This window comes from Condylura cristata, unplaced genomic scaffold, assembly GCF_000260355.1.
Source record: "Condylura cristata isolate star-nosed mole 26May11 unplaced genomic scaffold, ConCri1.0 scaffold00017, whole genome shotgun sequence".
NCBI lineage: Eukaryota > Metazoa > Chordata > Mammalia > Eulipotyphla > Talpidae > Condylura > Condylura cristata.
The window spans coordinates 6,018,818-6,036,827 of NW_004567118.1; the positions used below are offsets into that span (position 1 = coordinate 6,018,818).

The 18,010-nt window shown below is 61.0% G+C and overlaps 1 protein-coding gene across 1 annotated transcript; it reads right to left on the reverse strand.

Annotated features, from left to right (window-relative positions):
• Positions 1 to 4,866: 4,866 nt before the first annotated feature.
• Positions 4,867 to 17,492, reverse strand: OSBPL7 (oxysterol binding protein-like 7). The gene is made up of 23 exons (XM_004684279.2): positions 17,329 to 17,492; positions 15,831 to 15,984; positions 15,611 to 15,736; positions 15,404 to 15,457; positions 14,735 to 14,848; positions 14,311 to 14,421; positions 14,087 to 14,204; positions 13,446 to 13,549; positions 13,084 to 13,176; positions 12,879 to 13,011; positions 12,704 to 12,798; positions 12,448 to 12,543; positions 12,063 to 12,200; positions 11,412 to 11,505; positions 10,256 to 10,503; positions 9,927 to 10,064; positions 7,761 to 7,824; positions 7,597 to 7,675; positions 6,736 to 6,880; positions 6,499 to 6,643; positions 6,287 to 6,413; positions 6,006 to 6,128; positions 4,867 to 5,879 (listed from the first exon to the last, which is right to left on the reverse strand). The coding sequence occupies exons 2-23, from the start codon at positions 15,903 to 15,905 to the stop codon at positions 5,771 to 5,773; spliced, it is 2,529 nt and encodes an 842-aa protein (XP_004684336.1). The 5' UTR covers positions 15,906 to 15,984; positions 17,329 to 17,492; the 3' UTR covers positions 4,867 to 5,770.
• Between the last annotated feature and the right edge of the window lie 518 nt (positions 17,493 to 18,010).

Consider the following 18,010-nt stretch of genomic DNA (forward strand, 5'->3'; position numbering starts at 1 on the left):
CGAGTCCTAAGGCCCTGGAGCTAATTCCATAGTTAGCATCAAATGTTTCCAGCCTGCCGGGCGGGATGGCCAGCGAGTTATCAGCACCCTGGACAGATCAGGGTCATCTCTAGTATTCCCGGCCTGCTTTTTCCCTGAGACAAAACTAATTTCTCCCCGGATTTTGTAGCTCTATTCTAAATCATCGGTGATCTCAAGTCTGAATCAAGAACCTGTCTATTATTGTAGATTTTGTCAAAGATGGGAGCCAAAGGATTTGTACTAAGTCCAGGCATGGAGTTAAGATTCTTCTGCCCCCCTTGTCCTGCACCTGACATACATGCCTGCACCAGGGGCCAGATCTCACCGCCGCCCCTGCCCGCAGTGCGCAGAATCATTTACGGAAGAAAATGTAAATAGTTGAAAGATACTCACTGATTTGTGGGATTGCAAGCTAATTCATTAATTTTTTGATACTTTCTAATTGTCCAAAATCAACAGTGCATTTTTTTTTTCAACAGAGGTGGAGGTTAAAAAAAAAATCTGTGCCATGATGTTGTGGTTAAAATATGTGTGTGTGTGTGTATGTTTGTGTGTGTATACACACACACACACACACACACACACACATATATATATATATGTATGTATGCATGTATAAGGAGAAACCGACAGCCCAAGTGGTCTCCTGACAGGATCCCAAGTTAGCCTGCATTCAGACATCCCCCCTCCACACCTTTTGTCTTTCACCCCTTGCCACTCTTTGGGGCAGGGTACGTTTCTGTCCCCTTCTCCGTCAGGACATCCTTTCATTGTGTGGTTATTTCGGGGACACATCCTGCCCCCTCCATAGCTTTGGGATGGAGGGGGTCAGAGGTTATGGCTGTTGGGGAGTCCCTCCAGGATTGGGGTGTCCTGTATCTGCTCTCTGTAGAAGCAGGACTGCAGGCTCAGGAGGGGACTGCCTTCTCCTGGGCCCCCCTCAGCGCCCTAGCGGATCTCATCGCTTGTCAACCTCCCACCCCTCAGGGAGCTGGGGCCACTGCACCCAGGGTCCCTCGCTCCCTCCCAAAGCCCCGCGTCTCTGGTCCTCAGGCTCCCCCCGGCGGCCGCCCGCCCAACTGCACCCGGACCGCCCGCTGGGCTAGGGCTCTGGCCACCGCGCTCCTGCTAAGCGGGTGTCCTCAGGCGGCCCGCCAGCCACCAGCCGTGTTGGTGCCAGAATGCTCGCTGAAGGTGACGCCTGGGACAGGTGTCTACATCTGTCCCCTTGACCTTCACCTTGGTCAGCCTGGGATTGCCTGCCTTTCAGAAATCTCTGGGCGCTTTATTTTTTTTTTAGGATTTTTTTAAGGATTTGTTTTATTTATTTATGCATATAAGAACTGGGTGTAGGCCAGAGGTGGGGAGGTGGATCCACTGACACACACTGCTGAGGGGAGCAGCCGGTGAGACAGAAGAGCTCTGCTGTGCCGTGTGGGTCAGCTCCCCGTCCAGGGACCAAACTCATGCCTCAGTGGCTTGATGGTGCTGAGGCTTTAACCTCTGCACTCTTGCGAGGCCGCCTTTCTGGACCCTTTAACTGGCTGATTGAGGGATTTCCTTCTGTGTCATAGGTGAGTGGCAGAGGAGCAACCCAACTCCCATGCTCCTTAGCTGGGGAGGGATCATTCATCTAATAGTCAAGCATGTTCAGTCTCGGGGACTAATGGTGAGGGGGCCACAGAGAAGAGGGGTGCTGCCCCTACCCCTTGACCAAGCCTGAGCACCCTACCTTTTTAGAAAGGAGCTTTGCACCCTCCTTTTCTCAGGCCAGCCTGTGAGGACTCTCTGAAGCCTTTGCTGCCCTTCCTCACTACCCTGGGGGGCAGAGATGGGGCCCTGGGAGGGCGCTACGGCCTCCCTCCCTTTTTGCCCATCCTGGAGCTAGAGGGTCACTCAAAGTCCAGTCAGCTCTTCGTGAGTCCTTTCCAGGAAGGCAGCGGCATTCGGCCACCCACCCAGCAGCAAGGCCCCCTGGAGCTTTCCCTGGAGAGGTCAGGCTGGTCCAGGCGATGAGGCAATGAAACCTGGGGTCTCTCAGGTGCCCTTGAGAAGTGGGGCTGCAATAGGAGCCCCCAGGAGAGTGCAGGCCCTTTCGGGATTGGATAGAAAAACAGTGGACATGGGGTCAGAGTTCAAGACCAGGCATTCACAGCTCTGTGCCAACTCCAGCTTCCTGCAGCATGAGGCTGTGCCCCCAGGATGGCCGCACCCCCTTGCAGTGCCTCCTGAGAAAGCTCAGAGCTGCTGGAACTCACTGTTCCAGCCAACAACTGGTCATAGGCTTGGCCTCCCCTTTCTTAGAGCTTTCCTGGCAAGGGCTTACAGCTACGGCTCCCTCCCCTGTCCCTTTGGGTCTCCTGTGGCTCACAAGTGTCTCCCTGGAGCACCTGAGGCCTTTCCTTTGAAAGGTGAGCTGAAAGGGTGGGGCCTTTGTCCCCCAGTCTCAGGGAGAACCCCACTGTCCTGCAGCTGGCAGGCCCCGGCCTGGTGTATTGCCCCGTGTGGTCTTCACGCTGCTGGCTGCTGGGCCTCCCCTGTTGCCCCACGGGGCGTCCCCTGTCCTCCATCTCCATCTGCATGGAGCTCACCCATGGTCAGTGGTTCCTGAATGAACTCTCCTTCTGCCACCTCACGGCCCTACTGTGTTTATCTGACATCCAGGCTGGGTCAGGCTCTTTTCCTTCTCTGGTTTGTTACACACTCTGTCTCTTTATTCAGAAGACTCAGGGATTGGGGGTTTGTAAGAATTCCCAGGCTTCTGGTGCCATCATTCCCAGATGTGCTCACCAGGTAATCACCAGCTAAATTAAGACCATTTTTTGCTCTCAAGCTGAGTGTTTTGGGTTGAAGGTGAGGTGTGGGCTGCTGCCCCTGCTGGGCCCAGCCCTTCCCCCCGCTACTCACACAAGCTCTGAGTTTCGGGTCACCAGGAAAGAGAAGCCTGACTTTACCAGGCCCAGCATCTGCCTCACACCTTTCCTACGCTGACTGGAGAGGCAGGGCCCTAACGTCTCATTCCTCACCTTTGCCGCCTGCCCCAAGGCACCGTCCTCCTTGCATCCTCAGACTAGACTGAGATGGACTTAAGAACAGAGTCTGCTGTCCCCCACCCGAGCATGGACGCCATCTCCCTGGTGGCTGCGAGGAGGCACCACCCTCGCACCCTGAGTTTCCAGATCCTCACACTGCTCAGAGCCCAGCCCGGCACCGGTGCGCCAGAGCTCAGTGTGGCCTCAGCGCCCCTCACTAATGACCCCTCAACCTCTGGTTGCACAGGGGAGGGTGGTGGGGGATTGTCAGGTGACTCCTCCAGTAGGAAGTGCTTGTCACCCACTGGGCCCCAGAAGTACAGTCCCTCTGACCATGTTCCTGGGGGACACTGGTCTGCAGGGTACAGAGAAGCAGGCCTGGTTCTTGGGGAGAGGAGTTGCTAGTCTCCTGCCTCTGAAAAACAGCTGTGTTGTTCAGTCTATTTAGACTCTAGATCTTGTACTCTGTGGAAACTGAGCACAGGCCGGCCAGCTGGGCTTGGCGTGGCCGAGTAGAAAGGGTTGGGGAAGAAGCGCACCTTCTTTTAAAGGATCCTGAATGGTGCTGGCTTTTTGGGGAAAGGTTGCCTTTTTTTCTTTAAGATTGATTTTTTTATGCCTATAGAAACGGGGTACAGGCCAGAGGTACAGGGGGTGAGAGTATTCACCAGAAACAGAGTGGGGAGCAGAACAGGCAGATCGACGAAGTACACTGCTGAGGGGAGCAGCAGGGAGACAGGAGAGGTCTGCTGCGCCCTGTGGGTCAGCTCCCCACCTGGGGATCGAACTTGTGGACAGCTTCACAGTGCTGTGCTCCATGCTGCTGCGCCAGCAGGGAGGCCCAAGGTTATTTCTGGTATGTGATATCAGGCAGGTGTGTTTTAACTGTGTGGGCCACCCCTCTGGGGCACTACTGATGGAATCAGGAGCCCGGGCCACTTACATCCATTCTCTGTGAAGACCCAAAATAAGCAAAGCGAGGGAACAAGCTTCTGAACAGGAAGGTAAAGCTCTGGACTGAGACTGCACAGCTTTACAGTGAGAGCAGGGATCTGAACGAGGCCTAGGATGCGGGGTAGGGAGTGGGAAAAACGGCAGCTTGCCTGTCCCCTCCACCCATCCTGAGGAGAGACAGTCCTGCCTGAGGATGCTAGAGGTGGGGTCAGCACCCTACGCCCCCGGGGGGACGGGGCAGGGGTCCTAGAGCTTTGGATTCTTGTCACTCAGAAGTAGTGGGTGTGTCCCGAGTTGGCACAGCATGCCATATTGGTTTTCTCTCTAAATCGCAGCCCGAGAGCTAGCATTACGATGCTCACGTGACTGCCATTGTCCCAGTGCAGGCTGACTGGGCCAGGCAGGCCTAAGTCAGGTGCAGTGGAGAGAGGGAACAGAGCTGAGAGACACCTGGGGCCGGACTACAGGATGTGAGGATGAAGGGTGGGAGACAACCTAATTTTCAGGCTGTGCGAGGGCACCAACAGGTCTTCACTGAACTTAAGCCTGTGTTTTTTTTTGTTTTTTAAGATTATTTATGCATACAGAGCTGGGGTACAGGTGCAGGGACAGTGAAAGGATTCACCAGAGACAGAGCGGGGAGCAGAACAGGCCTACTGACAAAGTACACTGCTGAGGGGAGCAGCGGGCGGGTCAGGAGAGGTCTGCCTCGCCATGTGGGTCAGCTCTGGGGCGGGGATCGAACTCATGCTGATGTAGCTTTAACTTCTCAGTGCTGTGCTTTAACCCGCTGCGCCACCAGGGAGGGCCCAAGCCTGTGTGTTTTTAAGTGAACACACTCAGGCCAACATTCTGGACAGTCTTTATTGGAGCTTGGAATGTCATAGCAGTTCACCTTCATCAGAGGCAGACTGTGCGAGAATGAGCAGCAATGGTGGCGGACACCCAGCTGGGTCATCCGGGCCACACCAGGGATCCGCTCGCCTGCGAGCAGCACACGGGCGCACACTCAACACTCACACATGCGCACCGACGCAGACACACCCTCACTTGTGCTCACGCACCCCCAGTGGGTCTGAGGCCAGGCGCCCCATCTGTCCAGTCTGCTCCCCACTTCTTGGAGAAGACTTGTCGGCTCTGGGGGGATTCGATGAGCTGAGTCTGAAGGAAACCACTTGAGGACCAAGGAAGGAGCTGGAAGCTGCAGGCTGTTTTGCAGTCAGGGGAGGGGACCGGCCAGATGGGAGAGCTGCCAGGAGCTGAGCAGAGGGAGGCTCGCTGGGGCCGGGGCCCGGGGAGACGCTGGAGGTGGGCACGGGTGGCAGGGAGAGAAAACACAGGCTGTCTCCTCTCTTTCATGCATCCAACCTCACAGCCGGGGCCAGAGCCCTGGGCAGAGGGAGACTGGGGAGCATCGAGGAGTCCCCTGTGTCCTAGGAAGGCACTGAAATGGGGAACAGATCACGGAGAGACTGGCATCTCCCCCAAGTGCACGGGGGTAAAGGAAAGACAGCAAGACGGGTCTTACATGCCGATTATCTGGGGCAACGAGACTGGGGGAGCACAGATTCTGCTTTGCACCCCAAACATGGGGTGGCAATAGGCTGAGATGCAGCCCCTCTGGCCAGCAGAGGGGAGAAGATGAGAACCGGGGCTGCCCCCTCAGCATCCAGGACAGTGAGTGGGGAGCCTGGCCTCGTCCATGTGTCCGTGGGGGGCGGAGGCAGGAGGGAGGAGCGGAGCCCCCTGCCCCGGGGCCAGGGCTACCAGAGCACAGCTCCATCCAGGTTCCCGTAGCCCGGCTCGGCCCGCAGCCGCCAGTACGTGTTATTGGTCACCCACCACTGCTTCCCACTGCTGTCTGTCTGCCGCCTGCAGGAAGAGGGGGTGGAAGGGCAGGTGACATCCACAGTCGAGGCCGAGGGCCCCAAGGCGCTGCCCCCCCACACTCGAGGAGGGAAGGGCTGCAGGGCAGGACCCGGGAGGACGGCAGAGCACCTGAAGAAGCGGGCCTGGTGAACGATGTTGTTCTCCTCCATCACTTTGCGCCTGTCTCGCTGGAGCTGCTCGATCCTTCTCTTCTGGGCCTCAGCGGCCTGTATGTTCCCCTCCTCCAGATACCTAGGCATCCAGGCTGCTGCATGGGACTGCCCCCTTCGAGGCCCCCAAGGCCCGTTTCCTGCCCAGCTCTGCCCCCAGACTCCGTCCCGGTTCTACCGGGAAGCCCGCGTGGGGCAGGGAGGGGCCTAGCGGCGCAGGCACCGCTCTCCTGCACTGACCTTTGGTCGGGCCGCAGCCGCGTGTCCGTGGAAGGCAGAGAGTGTTTCAGCTCCGACGTCAGCTCGTTCAGCTCCAGGGCAAACTGAGTGAAGCCGAAGTTTCGTTCGTGGTCTGGGGGCATTGAGTCTGGGGGAGGGCCAGGGGCTGAGGCAGGTGGATGGCACCACACCTGCCTGCAGCCCTGCCCAGTCCTCTCTACCTCCCCACTTACTGGGTTTCCAGATGCACTGACCACCAGGTGGGGGCCCCCGGTACAGCCCCTCGTGCCACTTCCCAAAGAGCCGGTGGAGGACGCGGCCGCTCCGGCTGAACACGGCGCCCTGCACCTCATGGATGTTGGAGCTCCAGTACTTGGCCTGGCGTTAGAGGGCAGGGGCTCAGGGGGGTGTCCCAGCTCCGTCCCCAGGGCCAGCTGCTGGGCAGGTGGGCAGGGGCGGGCTGCGCCCACCTTGCAGAAGGTGATCTTGCAGTGGCAGGAGCTGTCCTGCGTGTTCCGGATGAGCACCTCTCCGTAGTGTTCAATCCAGCGCTGGCCGCTCAGGATATTGTGGATGCAGGACGTCACCTTGTTCCACTCAAAGTGGTCCCCAAACCTGGAGAGGCAAGGGAGGGCAGCAGGCCAGCCTGGGAGGGGGCCACCAGGGCCAGGGAGCGTGTCTGCCGCAGCAGGATACATGGGGACGCCCCGCAGCCAGGCCCTGCCCTGGGGTGCGGTGCCCGGGTGGGGGTGGGGCTGTGCACATGTACAGTCTGCGTCCTCCGCACGCCTACTTACTACTCTTATTTCACTGAAGAACAGACGGGAGCCTCGGAGGCGGCCGCCTTTTTGCTGTCTGCATAGCTATGAAGTGGCAGCGCCGAGACTCCAGACAGACCTGTGGCCCTGAAGTCAGGGACTCCCCATACCCACCAGGCTCCGGCAAGCGGGGGACTGTGGCGGGTAAGGCCCTCTGCTCTGGGTGTAACAAGCTCGATGAGGATGTTTCAAGTGTGGCTTGAGCCCACTGTTCTGAAATCAGTGTAGGGGTGTGTGTGTGCTTCAAATCTCAAATGCATTTCTTACTGTGAATCATGGCCCTAAAAGTGTGAAAACCACTGAATCAGCTGATCTCCGTGAGCCCTTCCAGCTCGACAGCTCTAAGACTTCTCACAGTTCTTTATTGCCCAGTGCTGTAAATACAGGTGTAAATGCACAGACGCTGCCCTCCCCAGCAGTGCCAGGCGCCAGCCCTTCCTTCCTCTCCCTGCCCCTTCCCACCCCCACCTGGCAGGCGGCCTGTGGGCAGGGCCTGGCTGCCCACCCACTCACCTGGGCAGGCTGACATTGACGGTCCCCACCGGCACAATCTCCAGGGATTTGCCCCAGAACTTGTTCTTCCATTTCATGTCTGCGGTTGGGTTGGGGGATAGCCCAAGATAAGAACAGAATTCTTCAGCAACCCCCTTCACCCCCAGTCCCATGGCCCCCCTCACCTTGCCAGAAGACGAAGTTCTCAGACTCCGCGTGACATGCCGAGATGGGGGGGTGGTGGGAGACCTGGATAAGCAAAGGTCTCCTAAGGCCCTGAGGCCGCCTCCTGACCCCAGGTCCCCAGGGTCCCTTACCCTCCCCCCAATCCCCTGTGACCCAGAAGACAGTTAGTTCCAGGTCTCTCATCCTTGGCCTCCACCCAATTCCATCATCCTCTTGTCCTCCAAGGCCCCCACCTCCCCCTCTCCACCTAGCCCTGCCTGAGAGCCAGCACCCCCCTACATACCCCCCCAGGGTGCTTGAGAGCCAGCCCTCCCCTGAGGGTGCCTGAGAGCCAGCACCCCCCTACATACCCCCCCAGGGTGCCTGAGAGCCAGCCCTCCCCTGAGGGTGCCTGAGAGCCAGCACCCCCCTACATACCCCCCCAGGGTGCCTGAGAGCCAGCCCTCCCCTGAGGGTGCCCCACAAACAGCACCCCCCTACATACCCCCCCAGGGTGCCTGAGAGCCAGCCCTCCCCTGAGGGTGCTCCCCCACCTGCTTCTCCTGGCAAAGCTGTCCCACCCTGCAGCACCCCTGGGAGACCCGTCCTCCTGGGAGCTGCTCCACACCTGGACCTTGAACTCCATAGCCCACAGCTCCTTCGGTACCAGCGTTGACTCGGCCCGTCAGTCCCCGGGGCTTCTGCCCCATTCCGTCCCAGGAGACTGCTCCGTCACCCCTCAGACGTACCCTCCACACCCGCTGCCCCCGCTGGCCAAGGTCCTCAGCACCGGCCTCTCCCTGCGGCCTGGCTCCTTGCTTAGGCGCCATCCCACCGGGCCTAGACACCCAGACAGCACCCACAGGGTCACTCCACCCCCAGGGGCAGGGCTAAGCCAGCCCCTCAATTCACAACCAGGAGCCAGCAGCCCCTTACACTTCCTCACAAATGCAGGGCCTCCCCCAACCCCTACGCCTTCCATCCCCCCACACCTTCTTTCTCTCCAAATAGAACTCTCTCCTGTTCCTTCCTTCTTACAGAAGAGTAAGCCTTTCCTTGCCCGATGTGCACCTGTGCGCCACCAACCTGCAGGTGCCCCTTGGCCACCGCACAGTGCTGTTGTCAGCCCTGTGCTGCGCGGGCTTCTAGCGCCATCTCCAGAAACCTTCAAGTCTAATCCCACAATCACCTCCACTCTGTCCCCTGCCTCACCCCCTGCCCACTGCCACCTTCTCTCCCTCATGGTAAAACTTTTAGAAATAATAGGCACCATTTCCTATGTTATCTAATTTTCCACTTCCACGCTACACCCACTGTGAGCCAGCTCTGCCCCAGCCTTTGTCTGAAACCTCCTCCCGGAAGCCGCTCACTCCACTCCCGCCCTAAGTCCGCCCTCCTCACCTGGCGCCCTCCTGGGGCCACTCTGAGGCACTCTGTGACTTAGCTGCCATCGAGCTGGCCCCAGGCTCTCCCAGGAACTCAGGCCTGCGAGCCCACGTGGACGTCAAGTCTCCCTAATTCAGTCCCCTGCCTCATCTACTCTCCCCTGGCTGAGTGGCATTGCTGTGACCCACCAAATCCCCCTGTGTGAAACTCGAGGCCATCCCAGGCATCTCCCTACCCCTTGCTCCGAAAGACACCCCCTGTTGGCCACTGAGTCCCGTCAAGGGCAACACATAAATAGCTCTGGAATGCAACACCCCCCATCCTCACAAGCCCTTCTGGAGCTGGTGCACAGGGCTCCCAAGGGCGCACACCCGTGGACTGAGGGTCCCTGATGAAATCACCCCTGAGCAGGCCACTCCCCAGGGACTCCCCACTGTCTTTAGGATTTAATAACAAACAAAACGCACCCGCAGGCCCTCGGGGCCTGGCCCTGTCTGCCTTCCAGCCCCAGCTCTGACTTTCCACACACTGGAACATCCCATCCTCCCAGGCGGTGGACTCCAGTTTATCCCTGGAGCTCAAGGTCACGCCCTGAGCTGGCCTCCCCAGGGGGAAGAATGACCCCCCAGCCCCCTGACCCCAGCTCCACGGCAGGACCAGCAGCTGTTTTAGGCCCACCTCCCACACCGAGCGGGGCGCTCTCGAGCAGAGCCCTCTCCCTGCCCCGCCCTGGCATGGTGCTTGGCCTGAGCCAGCGGCTGGTGCTCTCCCAGCACCAGGTGCCCCGGCCCCGTGCCCACCTGCTCGCTGATGAAGCGGAAGCCCCGGTCAGGCCGCTCACACTCGTAGGTCTCCCCCAGCACAGGGTTGAAGGGCTTGCAGCCGGCCCGGTGGTAAGTGGAGGAGTAGGCCGAGACGGCGAAGGCGGCGATGTACACCTGCGGGGGGGAGGGCCGAGCCTGTCCTGGGGTTCAGGGACCAGGGCCGAAGAAGGGGCCGCGACCCCACTGCCAGCAAGGACTGGCACCGGGGTGGAACTTAACTTGGTGGCAAGGAGGAGCCCAACGGGGTTTTCTGGGGGACGGGGCCTCGGGGGGCGGGGTGGGGCAGCCTGGGCTGGGTGGGGTACCATGCGCTCGCAGGGGTCCGCGATGCGGCTGGCCTGGTCCAGGAGGCTGCTGTATTCCAGCTCCTCGCAGAGTCGCTGCAGGGTGTTGAGTGGCTCGTTGAGCTGCACGGGCATCGACACCTTCGACAGGTCCTTGCCGATGTTGTTCCGCAGGATATTCCACAGGCTCACGTCAGCCCCAGGGCCACTGGCTGCTGGCAGGCAGCTGCGGCGGGCTGGCCCTGCTGCTCTCCCTGGAACACACCCCCCTAGGGCCCAGCACATCACCCCCTCTGGGCACCAGCATCCAGACAGCAGGCCGGGGCCAGCCCCGTCTGGGCTTCCACTTCCAGAGGCGCTCCTGGGTACGCTCATTCCCAGCCCGGCCTCTGCTCACGTGGGGCGGGGTGGCTGGGGTCTGACTTTTTTTTTGTTTTTTAAGATTATTTATGCACACAGAACTGGGGTGCAGGCCAGAGGTGCAGGGGTGGTGAGAGGCTTCACCAGAGACAGAGCAGGGAGCAGAGCAGGCAGATTGCGAAATACACTGCTGAGGGGAGCAGCGGGCGAGACAGGAGAGGCCTGCGCCATGTGGGTCAGCTCCAGGGCGGGAATCAAACTCGCACTCAGGCAGCTGTGGCTCGCTTGCCGTGCTGAGCTCTAACCCTTTGCGCCACCACGGAGGGCCTGGGGTCTGACTCTTGTTGAGCTCCCAGGGCCATGGGGCTGAGGAGCATTCGGGGGATAGTTCTCACTGCCACAACCCTGTACCCCAGAAGCCCTTTCTGAGTGCCCCTTTACCTCTGCTCCCTTTCATAAATGCAGAACCCCATGTCAGAATGCATATTAGTCAACCCATTTTACAGATGGGAAAACAAGCTCTAAGAAGTCAATGACATGTCTGACGCCATACTGCTAAAAAGTGGCAAAGTGGGCTTTTCCTGCCTACGAGGCCTCTGAGAGCCTTTTTGGCTAGCCCAAGGGCCTGGGCCCCAACTCCCACCCCCCAGCTCTGGAACATTCACAACCTCCTGGGGTCACCTCTGGAAACAGCATCCAAAGCCATATTAGCCCAACGATCATAATAAGGGATGCCTTCCCAGAGGCCTGGGCCAGGGACCCACCTAGTTCCTGCGCCCACCTAGTCTCCCCATTACCCCCGCACCCTGGCTGGCACCTTTCTGACAGCGCTCGGCTCCCCGGAGGTCCAGCACCTCCTCAGACAGGCTGGTGGTTATTTCACTGGCGCATGACTCTTCCTCTTCGGAGCCCTGGGCCGGAACAGATGGCAGGCCGGGCAGACTAGGCCTCCCCCTGGGCACGGGCAGTGCCCAAGGCCTGTCAAGACTCTGCCCAGCCAGCCCTTTGGTGGGAAGGGGAAGAGAATGTATTTGGGGAGTCTGAGCCCGAAGGCACTGCCCTGGGGCACTTGGCATCATGAGGTGGGGAGGGCGAGGGCCTGACCTCAGGATGTGGTGTGGGGGAGCTCAGGGACTTAGTGAGACACAGAAGGAAGTTGGGGGTTACTGTGACTCAGTCTGAGGGTGAGTGCTGAGGCTAAAAAGAGGTCCTAGGAAGAGAATGGGCATGGAGCTGAGGCAACAATCTCAGGAGGCTCCCCCGGCCCTTTGGGTGAAGCATGTCAAACAGGAAGAAGGGTCCCTGGGAGGGATTTCTGGGCAGGCCACGCCCAGGTCCGGACATGTCCCTAGAGCTCATGGCTAAGGCAGTGGAAAGGATCTGAGAATCTACAGATTCCAGTCCTCTGGACATCACCCCTATATTCTCAGGGTCCCTCCCCTCCCAGCCAGCTTCCCTCCTCTCTCACCTCATTCTCAGAAGAACTGGCAGACAGTAGAACCTCGCAGGCGTCAAAGAACTCTGTGTGGGAGTCGGCGAGAGACAGGATGCTGCTCTGGGACAGCTGTGGGGTCAGCTCCCGCCCCTTCATGTACAGAGCTTCTTGCTGTGGACAGGACACAGGTCAGGCCCCACAGCTCCCCTCCTGTGGCCTGGACTCACAGGACTCTGAGTTAAAAGGGAAAGTCCTGCACACTTAGGGAATGACCAGGACGGGCCTCTGCTGACGGGCTGAGACAGGGACTGGAGCTCAGACTGTGCTCAGCTCATGCCGGGTCTGAAAACCAACCTTGCCTGCTCACCTGGGGACGAGACCCAGGAGAAATGGTGCCCACAGCCCGCCCTGCTCCTACCTCCTCCGGGTTGAGGGAGCTGAAGGAGTCTGCAGTGGTGTCCGAGGAGGCGGACAGCGAGTGGAGGCGCCTGGAGCTGGCCGAGGCCTCAGAGACCTGCAGGGAGCAGGCAGGGGACAGGGCACCAGCGGGGTGAAGTCCTCGCCCGCCATGCTCCTCTCACCGGCCCAGACCCAGACCTGCCGGCACCCCCAGACCCGCGGTCCACATCCTCAAGCCCTCTCCTCCCGCCAGCCACCCTGTCCCCAAGCCTCACCCCCATCCTTGGCAGCTCAGTGCCCTGGTGCAGGTCCCTCAGTCGGTCCCGTTCAGCGGTGAGTGCGGCCAGGACGCTGCTGAGGGAGCTGTGCACTGTGGTGGCAGGGCCAGGCGGTCACTCTCCTCACCCTCTCCCCTCCCCGCCCTCCTCATGGCACCCTCAGCGCACTCACCCTTCTGCGCCAGGGCCCAGAAACTGCGCTGCAAGTGGGCATAGTCTGGAGGGGGCAGCCCCCGGGGGCCCGAGGGGTCCCGGGACTCCAGGTAGCGAGACAGGTTCGGAACAGAGCCGTGGAGACGCCCGACCTGTGAAGAGGCGGGATGAAGGGGATGGCGGCTGCCTGGGCGCCCCACCCAGCCCCGTCCACGCCCGCTCACCCGCCCGATGCTGTCGTCCTTGGCAAAGCTCTGTGTGCACCACATGCGGCTGGTCCGTTTCCCCTTCTTGGGCCTCTCGGTTGTCACTGAGGCCTGGCAAGTCAGGGTGGGGGAGTGAGGAAACAGCACCCAGCGGAGCTGGGAGAGGCGCCGATGGCCAGGGAGGGTGGAGACGGACGCGGCCGCCGGGCAGGGCGTGGGCACGGGAGGAAGGCAGCTCCTGAGGGGCAGGAAGGCAACCGAGGCGGCTGCAGGTGGAGAGGCAGGGCCAGGGCGGCCGTGTGGCCACCCAGGGAAGGGCCTTGATGGGGAGGAAGGCAGCAAGCTGAGAGGACGCAGGGCCCGCTCCCCCGGGGCCTCACCTGGTGTGTGGGGATGACGGGGGCGGAGGGGATGCGGTGCAGAGACTCCAGGCTCTGGAGCAGTCTGTGGAGTTCCTGGAGCTTCCCCTGGCACTCGGAGAGCTCTGTGGGGAGAAGGAGACGGCCCTCTCCCAGCACTCACCGGGCACCCCAGATTCTGTTCTTCAGCTTCCCTTGCTCCTCCAAAGACTTGACCCATCAGCCACAGAGATCCTGACACTTCCTCCCCCCAACCCCCAAGACACGCAGTTCCCAACCTTGTCTGGCTCGCGGGGGGCAGCTGCCCCCCAGTCGCAGTCTCCAGGCCACCCCTGCCCTCTCCAGGGCCAGTATCACCGCGCCCCACACGAGGAGCCAGTCACAGCACACCCCTTCCCTGCACCGGCGGGCAGAGTCTCCCCGCCTGAGTCCCGGCCCTGTGTCTGTGTCTGTGTCTGTGTGCCGAGGGCAGAAGTCCCACTGTCCCACTGTGCTCCGTTAGACTGGGGCTCCCCAACAAAGGCGCGAGCACACCTGGTCCTCTAGGGCAGAAGCCGTCTGGGGCTCAGAGGTGGGGTCGAGGCAACACTGTTCCTGGTGACTGCGGCTGGCCCTGGACGCAGCAGCGTGGGCCCAGCCACAGAGGCACTATGGGGGCTCACCATGAGAGCAGCGATCCAGCCCGTCACTGTCCCTCAGCCAGGAAGACACCTTCTCTCGAGCCCCAACGCCAGGTAGAGCCGAGGTGCCCCCTGCTCCTAGAAGCTGGGCACCAGGAACCTGTGGGAGGTCCAGGGCAAGGATGGTGCCTGCCCCCACTTGCTTCACAGTTCCCTCACTCCACCACCCCAGTCCCATGTCAGCGCCCCCCCCAGGCCCCTCTTGCCTTCCGGTGAGTGGAGCTGGGCGGTGGGCCTCGGGGCATGTCCAGGCGCTGGGCCAGGCGGTGAGCGCGCAGCTGGGCCACCCAGCTCTGGAACAGGTCCTGGGATTTGATCTGCAGAGGAGATGGAGGGGGGCGAGACACACATAGGGTCAGACAGCCTTCCGGGAGCTAGAAGTTGGGGCTCTGGTGCCCAGGCAAGCGCAGTCTCTCCCAGAGTGCCAGGTCATGCCAAGCCCCTGGTAGGGAGACAGAACTCAGCTTCCCCAAGAGTCAGCCCCCAGCCCTGTGCCTGTTCACAGAGGCGTTCGCAGGGTCACTGTCCACAATGGCAACTCGCTTATCAGAACCTGGGCTCTGCAGACCTCTGTGCCCTGAGCCTCTGCCAGGCTAGGGCTAAGCCACCACCTGTTCCCAGAAATGTCACCTTGAGGTGGTAGATGTTGTCTTCGGTGTCAAGGTCAATGCGCTGGGCCTTTTTGTTGATGGACATGACAGACAGTCGGACATCGATGGAGCCATGAAGCTTCCCCTTGGTGATCTGGGGTAGAGGATTAGTGGGTGTCAGGAAGGTGGTTTTAGGCCCTTAGGGTCACAGCCAGCATCTTCCTGAGGCCACTCTGGGCTAAATCACAGGATCAGCATGGCCTCTGCCACCCTCCTGGGCACAGAACCTCCAACAAGGAGGCAGAGAAAGGCAAGCTTGCCCAGCCTCAGGAATGGCAGGGCTGAGGAAGGAAGCGCCCTCTTCAGTCCGAGGCCTGGCGTTCCTTGTTGCCAGCTTGGGGACCGGACAGAGACGGGAACAGGACAAGGACAAGGCTGAATGAGTTCCCATTGCTTGGGCACTTACTCTGTGTCAGGCACTGTCCCGAGAGCCCTTAGGGAGATGATGCCGTTACATGGGTGAGCCCGCCCCCCATCTTAGAGACTGCGTGCTGAAGCCCAGGGCAGTCGCTTGCTTGAGGCCCTCCCCCTCCAGTGCTGTGCCAGGGGTCAGACCCTACTCTGGCCCGTTTCAATTTGGAAGCCCCCGGCCCATCCAAGACATGCTGGGGCCAGACTCCTCCCACAGCCCCGCCGGGCCCTGACTCACGTCTTGCCGAGTAGTGGCATAGTGAAGGATTCCATCCTCGAGCACAAAGTATCTCTGGGGCGTCATGGGCAGTCAAGAGGAAAGGGCAGAGGGAGAGAGCAACCACAGAGAAGGGTTTTTCTCCTCAGCAGCCTGCTCTGCCCAGCACTGCCCCACGCCCCCACCCAGCCCTGGCACCTGGCCCCTCCCTCTGCCCCACCCGCCTACCTTGTGCCAGCCCTTCAGGGGCCACTTCCTCTTCTTGAGCAGGTGGCCTTCCTGCCGCTCCGGCATGACACCTTCGGTCCCCGGCCTGCTGCGGGGTTCCTCCACCACCTCCCAGAGCTCGGAGGCCTGCAGCCCAGGACAGGCAGGGAGTGGCTGGTGAGGCCGCATCTGCCTCTCCCCGGCCATGCTAGCACCCCCTCACTGTCTGCCCCCCCCAGACCTGCTGGGCACTGCTGAGTTTTACAGGCTGAGTGCTCTCGGCCAGGGAGGGAGGGTCCCTCTGCTGAAAGTCCATGGAGAAGGGAGTGGCCACTCCCTGCTGAGGACGCAGAACAGAGTGGAAGGGGAAGGACGTCACCTGGTCCTCAGGGGCCCTGGAGGCAAGAGAAAGACCCCATTAGCACAGACCCTGGCAGCACCAGCTCTGCCCCTGCCCCCTCTGCGAGGAGAGTGCACCAACGCATCCACTCGCCTGCCAGCCCCTCCGGGGCCTGTCCCTGCCCACCCGGGCGGGTCTCCCTGCCCACAGCCAGCGGCGGCTGCAGCCACTGCTCGGAGAGGCGTGCGGCAGGCAGCCTGGTGCTCAGAGCAAACTGCGAAAAGCCCGCCCAGCCCCACCTTGGGCACACATTCTTGGGCTCCAGGAAACACTTGGTGCTTTCTCTGAAGGGTTCCCTGGGGGTGACTAGGGCAGCGAAGGAAGAGGCTCCCAAAAAGGACAGAGGAATTCTGGGCAAGCAATGCTTCAGTCCAGTGCTTCCTTCAGGACCCCTGCACCCCACCCCCATGCCTGGGGTCCACCTTGACTCTGCCACAGTCTTCCTGCAGCCCCCCCCCCATCTGCCCTTGCATCCCAACTCTACCAACTGGAGTCCGTATCCTCTAGTTCTGGGATTCCCGTTTCCTGCATGGGGAAACTGAGGCCTAAGGCGCCCCCCCTTTTGTCCTAGGCCTCCTCCCATCAAAGATTCCCCCTAGAAGTCCCATCTTGGAGCCTTAATCCGTCCCCCTCCCAGAGACCTGCCACCCCCTTCCACAATCCCAGTTCTTGGGGTTCCTGCAATGGCCCACCCGCCCAGAGTAGGGGGCTGCGCTGATGGCGACCCTGTGGGCGGGAGGGGACATGGCCAAGAACATGCCCAGGTCCGCACAGGCCCCGCAGCAGTGCCCATAGGCACCCCTGGCACCAGCCCGGGCCATGCTGGCTCCACGGGGAGATCAATAATGCATGAGGCTGCATGTGTGAGATGGGGGAGGGGACCAGAGGGGCGAGGCTGGCCCGAGGCTGGGGAGACGGCTCAGCTCTTCAAGAGCCAGCAGGCACCTGAGGCACTGAGGCCAGGAAGTGACAGGAGCGTGCCACCGAGAGCCGTGCAGTACCAGGCAGGGGTGGTCGGGAGAGCGGGGCTGAGGGGCCCATGCAGCAAGAGGCTGACTGAGGCAGGAACGGGGAACTCCTGCATTCAGCCATTGAAAGTTCCCAAACTCTTCGGGTGTTTGGATGCCTCTGTGCCCTTTCTGGCCCCCCAGGACCCTGGCTCCTCACTGCTTGCGGCTGGGGGGGAGGCTGTCAGTAGAGGGATGCAGGGTCGAGGTGAGCCAGGTGGGTGTCCCCGCTCTACCTCCATTCCCGCCGGGTCCCCGAGGCGCAGACCCACCAGCTTCAGGTGGGAGAAGCCCTCCGGGGCAGTCAGCTGATGCGAGCGCGGCCCCCTTACCCCAGGGCCCGTGGACGCCAGTGCTCCTTGGCCCGCGCCGCTCTGCCTCTGAGTCACCGTCTCCGAGTCGCCTGCTCGCTCTCACGGAGCTGAGCAGTGGCAGCAGCTGCTGTAGGAACCAGGAAGGAAGGAGAGTCGGAGCCTCCCCTCCAGCCGGATCTCCCTACCTCCCCCTCCTCCGCCCCTCCTCCCGCCAAGATCTCGGGCGGCCGCTCAGCTCTGCCCCCCTGCTCCCGGGAGGACTCAGGGCTGAACGGACTTCCTCTGGCAGAGGTGGCCCAGGATTGGGGGCGCAGTCTCGACTGGGCGCAGTTCCAGATAGATCACAGAGAACTGGAGAGCTGCTGGCTTCAGGTCAGCAGTGTCGAGGGTTTACTGAGGCGAGTGTGGCCTTGACCCGTTAGTACGCAGGCCGTTTCCTCGTTAACCCCCCTCTCATTTTACATCTGAAAATAGATTGCAAAATTTGCAGCCAGCAAAGGTATCAGGCAGCAAAGGGATAGCTGCCCCTCTGGAACCACAACGGACAGTGCCAAGAGCACAGTCAGCAGGGAAGTGAAGGCTGGGGGGGACCAGCTAGGGGGCCCCGCACGAGCTGCCTTTAGGGCCCCAGTGCCCCAGATCAGGACCCGTGGAACTGGCAGCACCTATGTGATGAGACAATCAATGGGTCCCCCCTCCT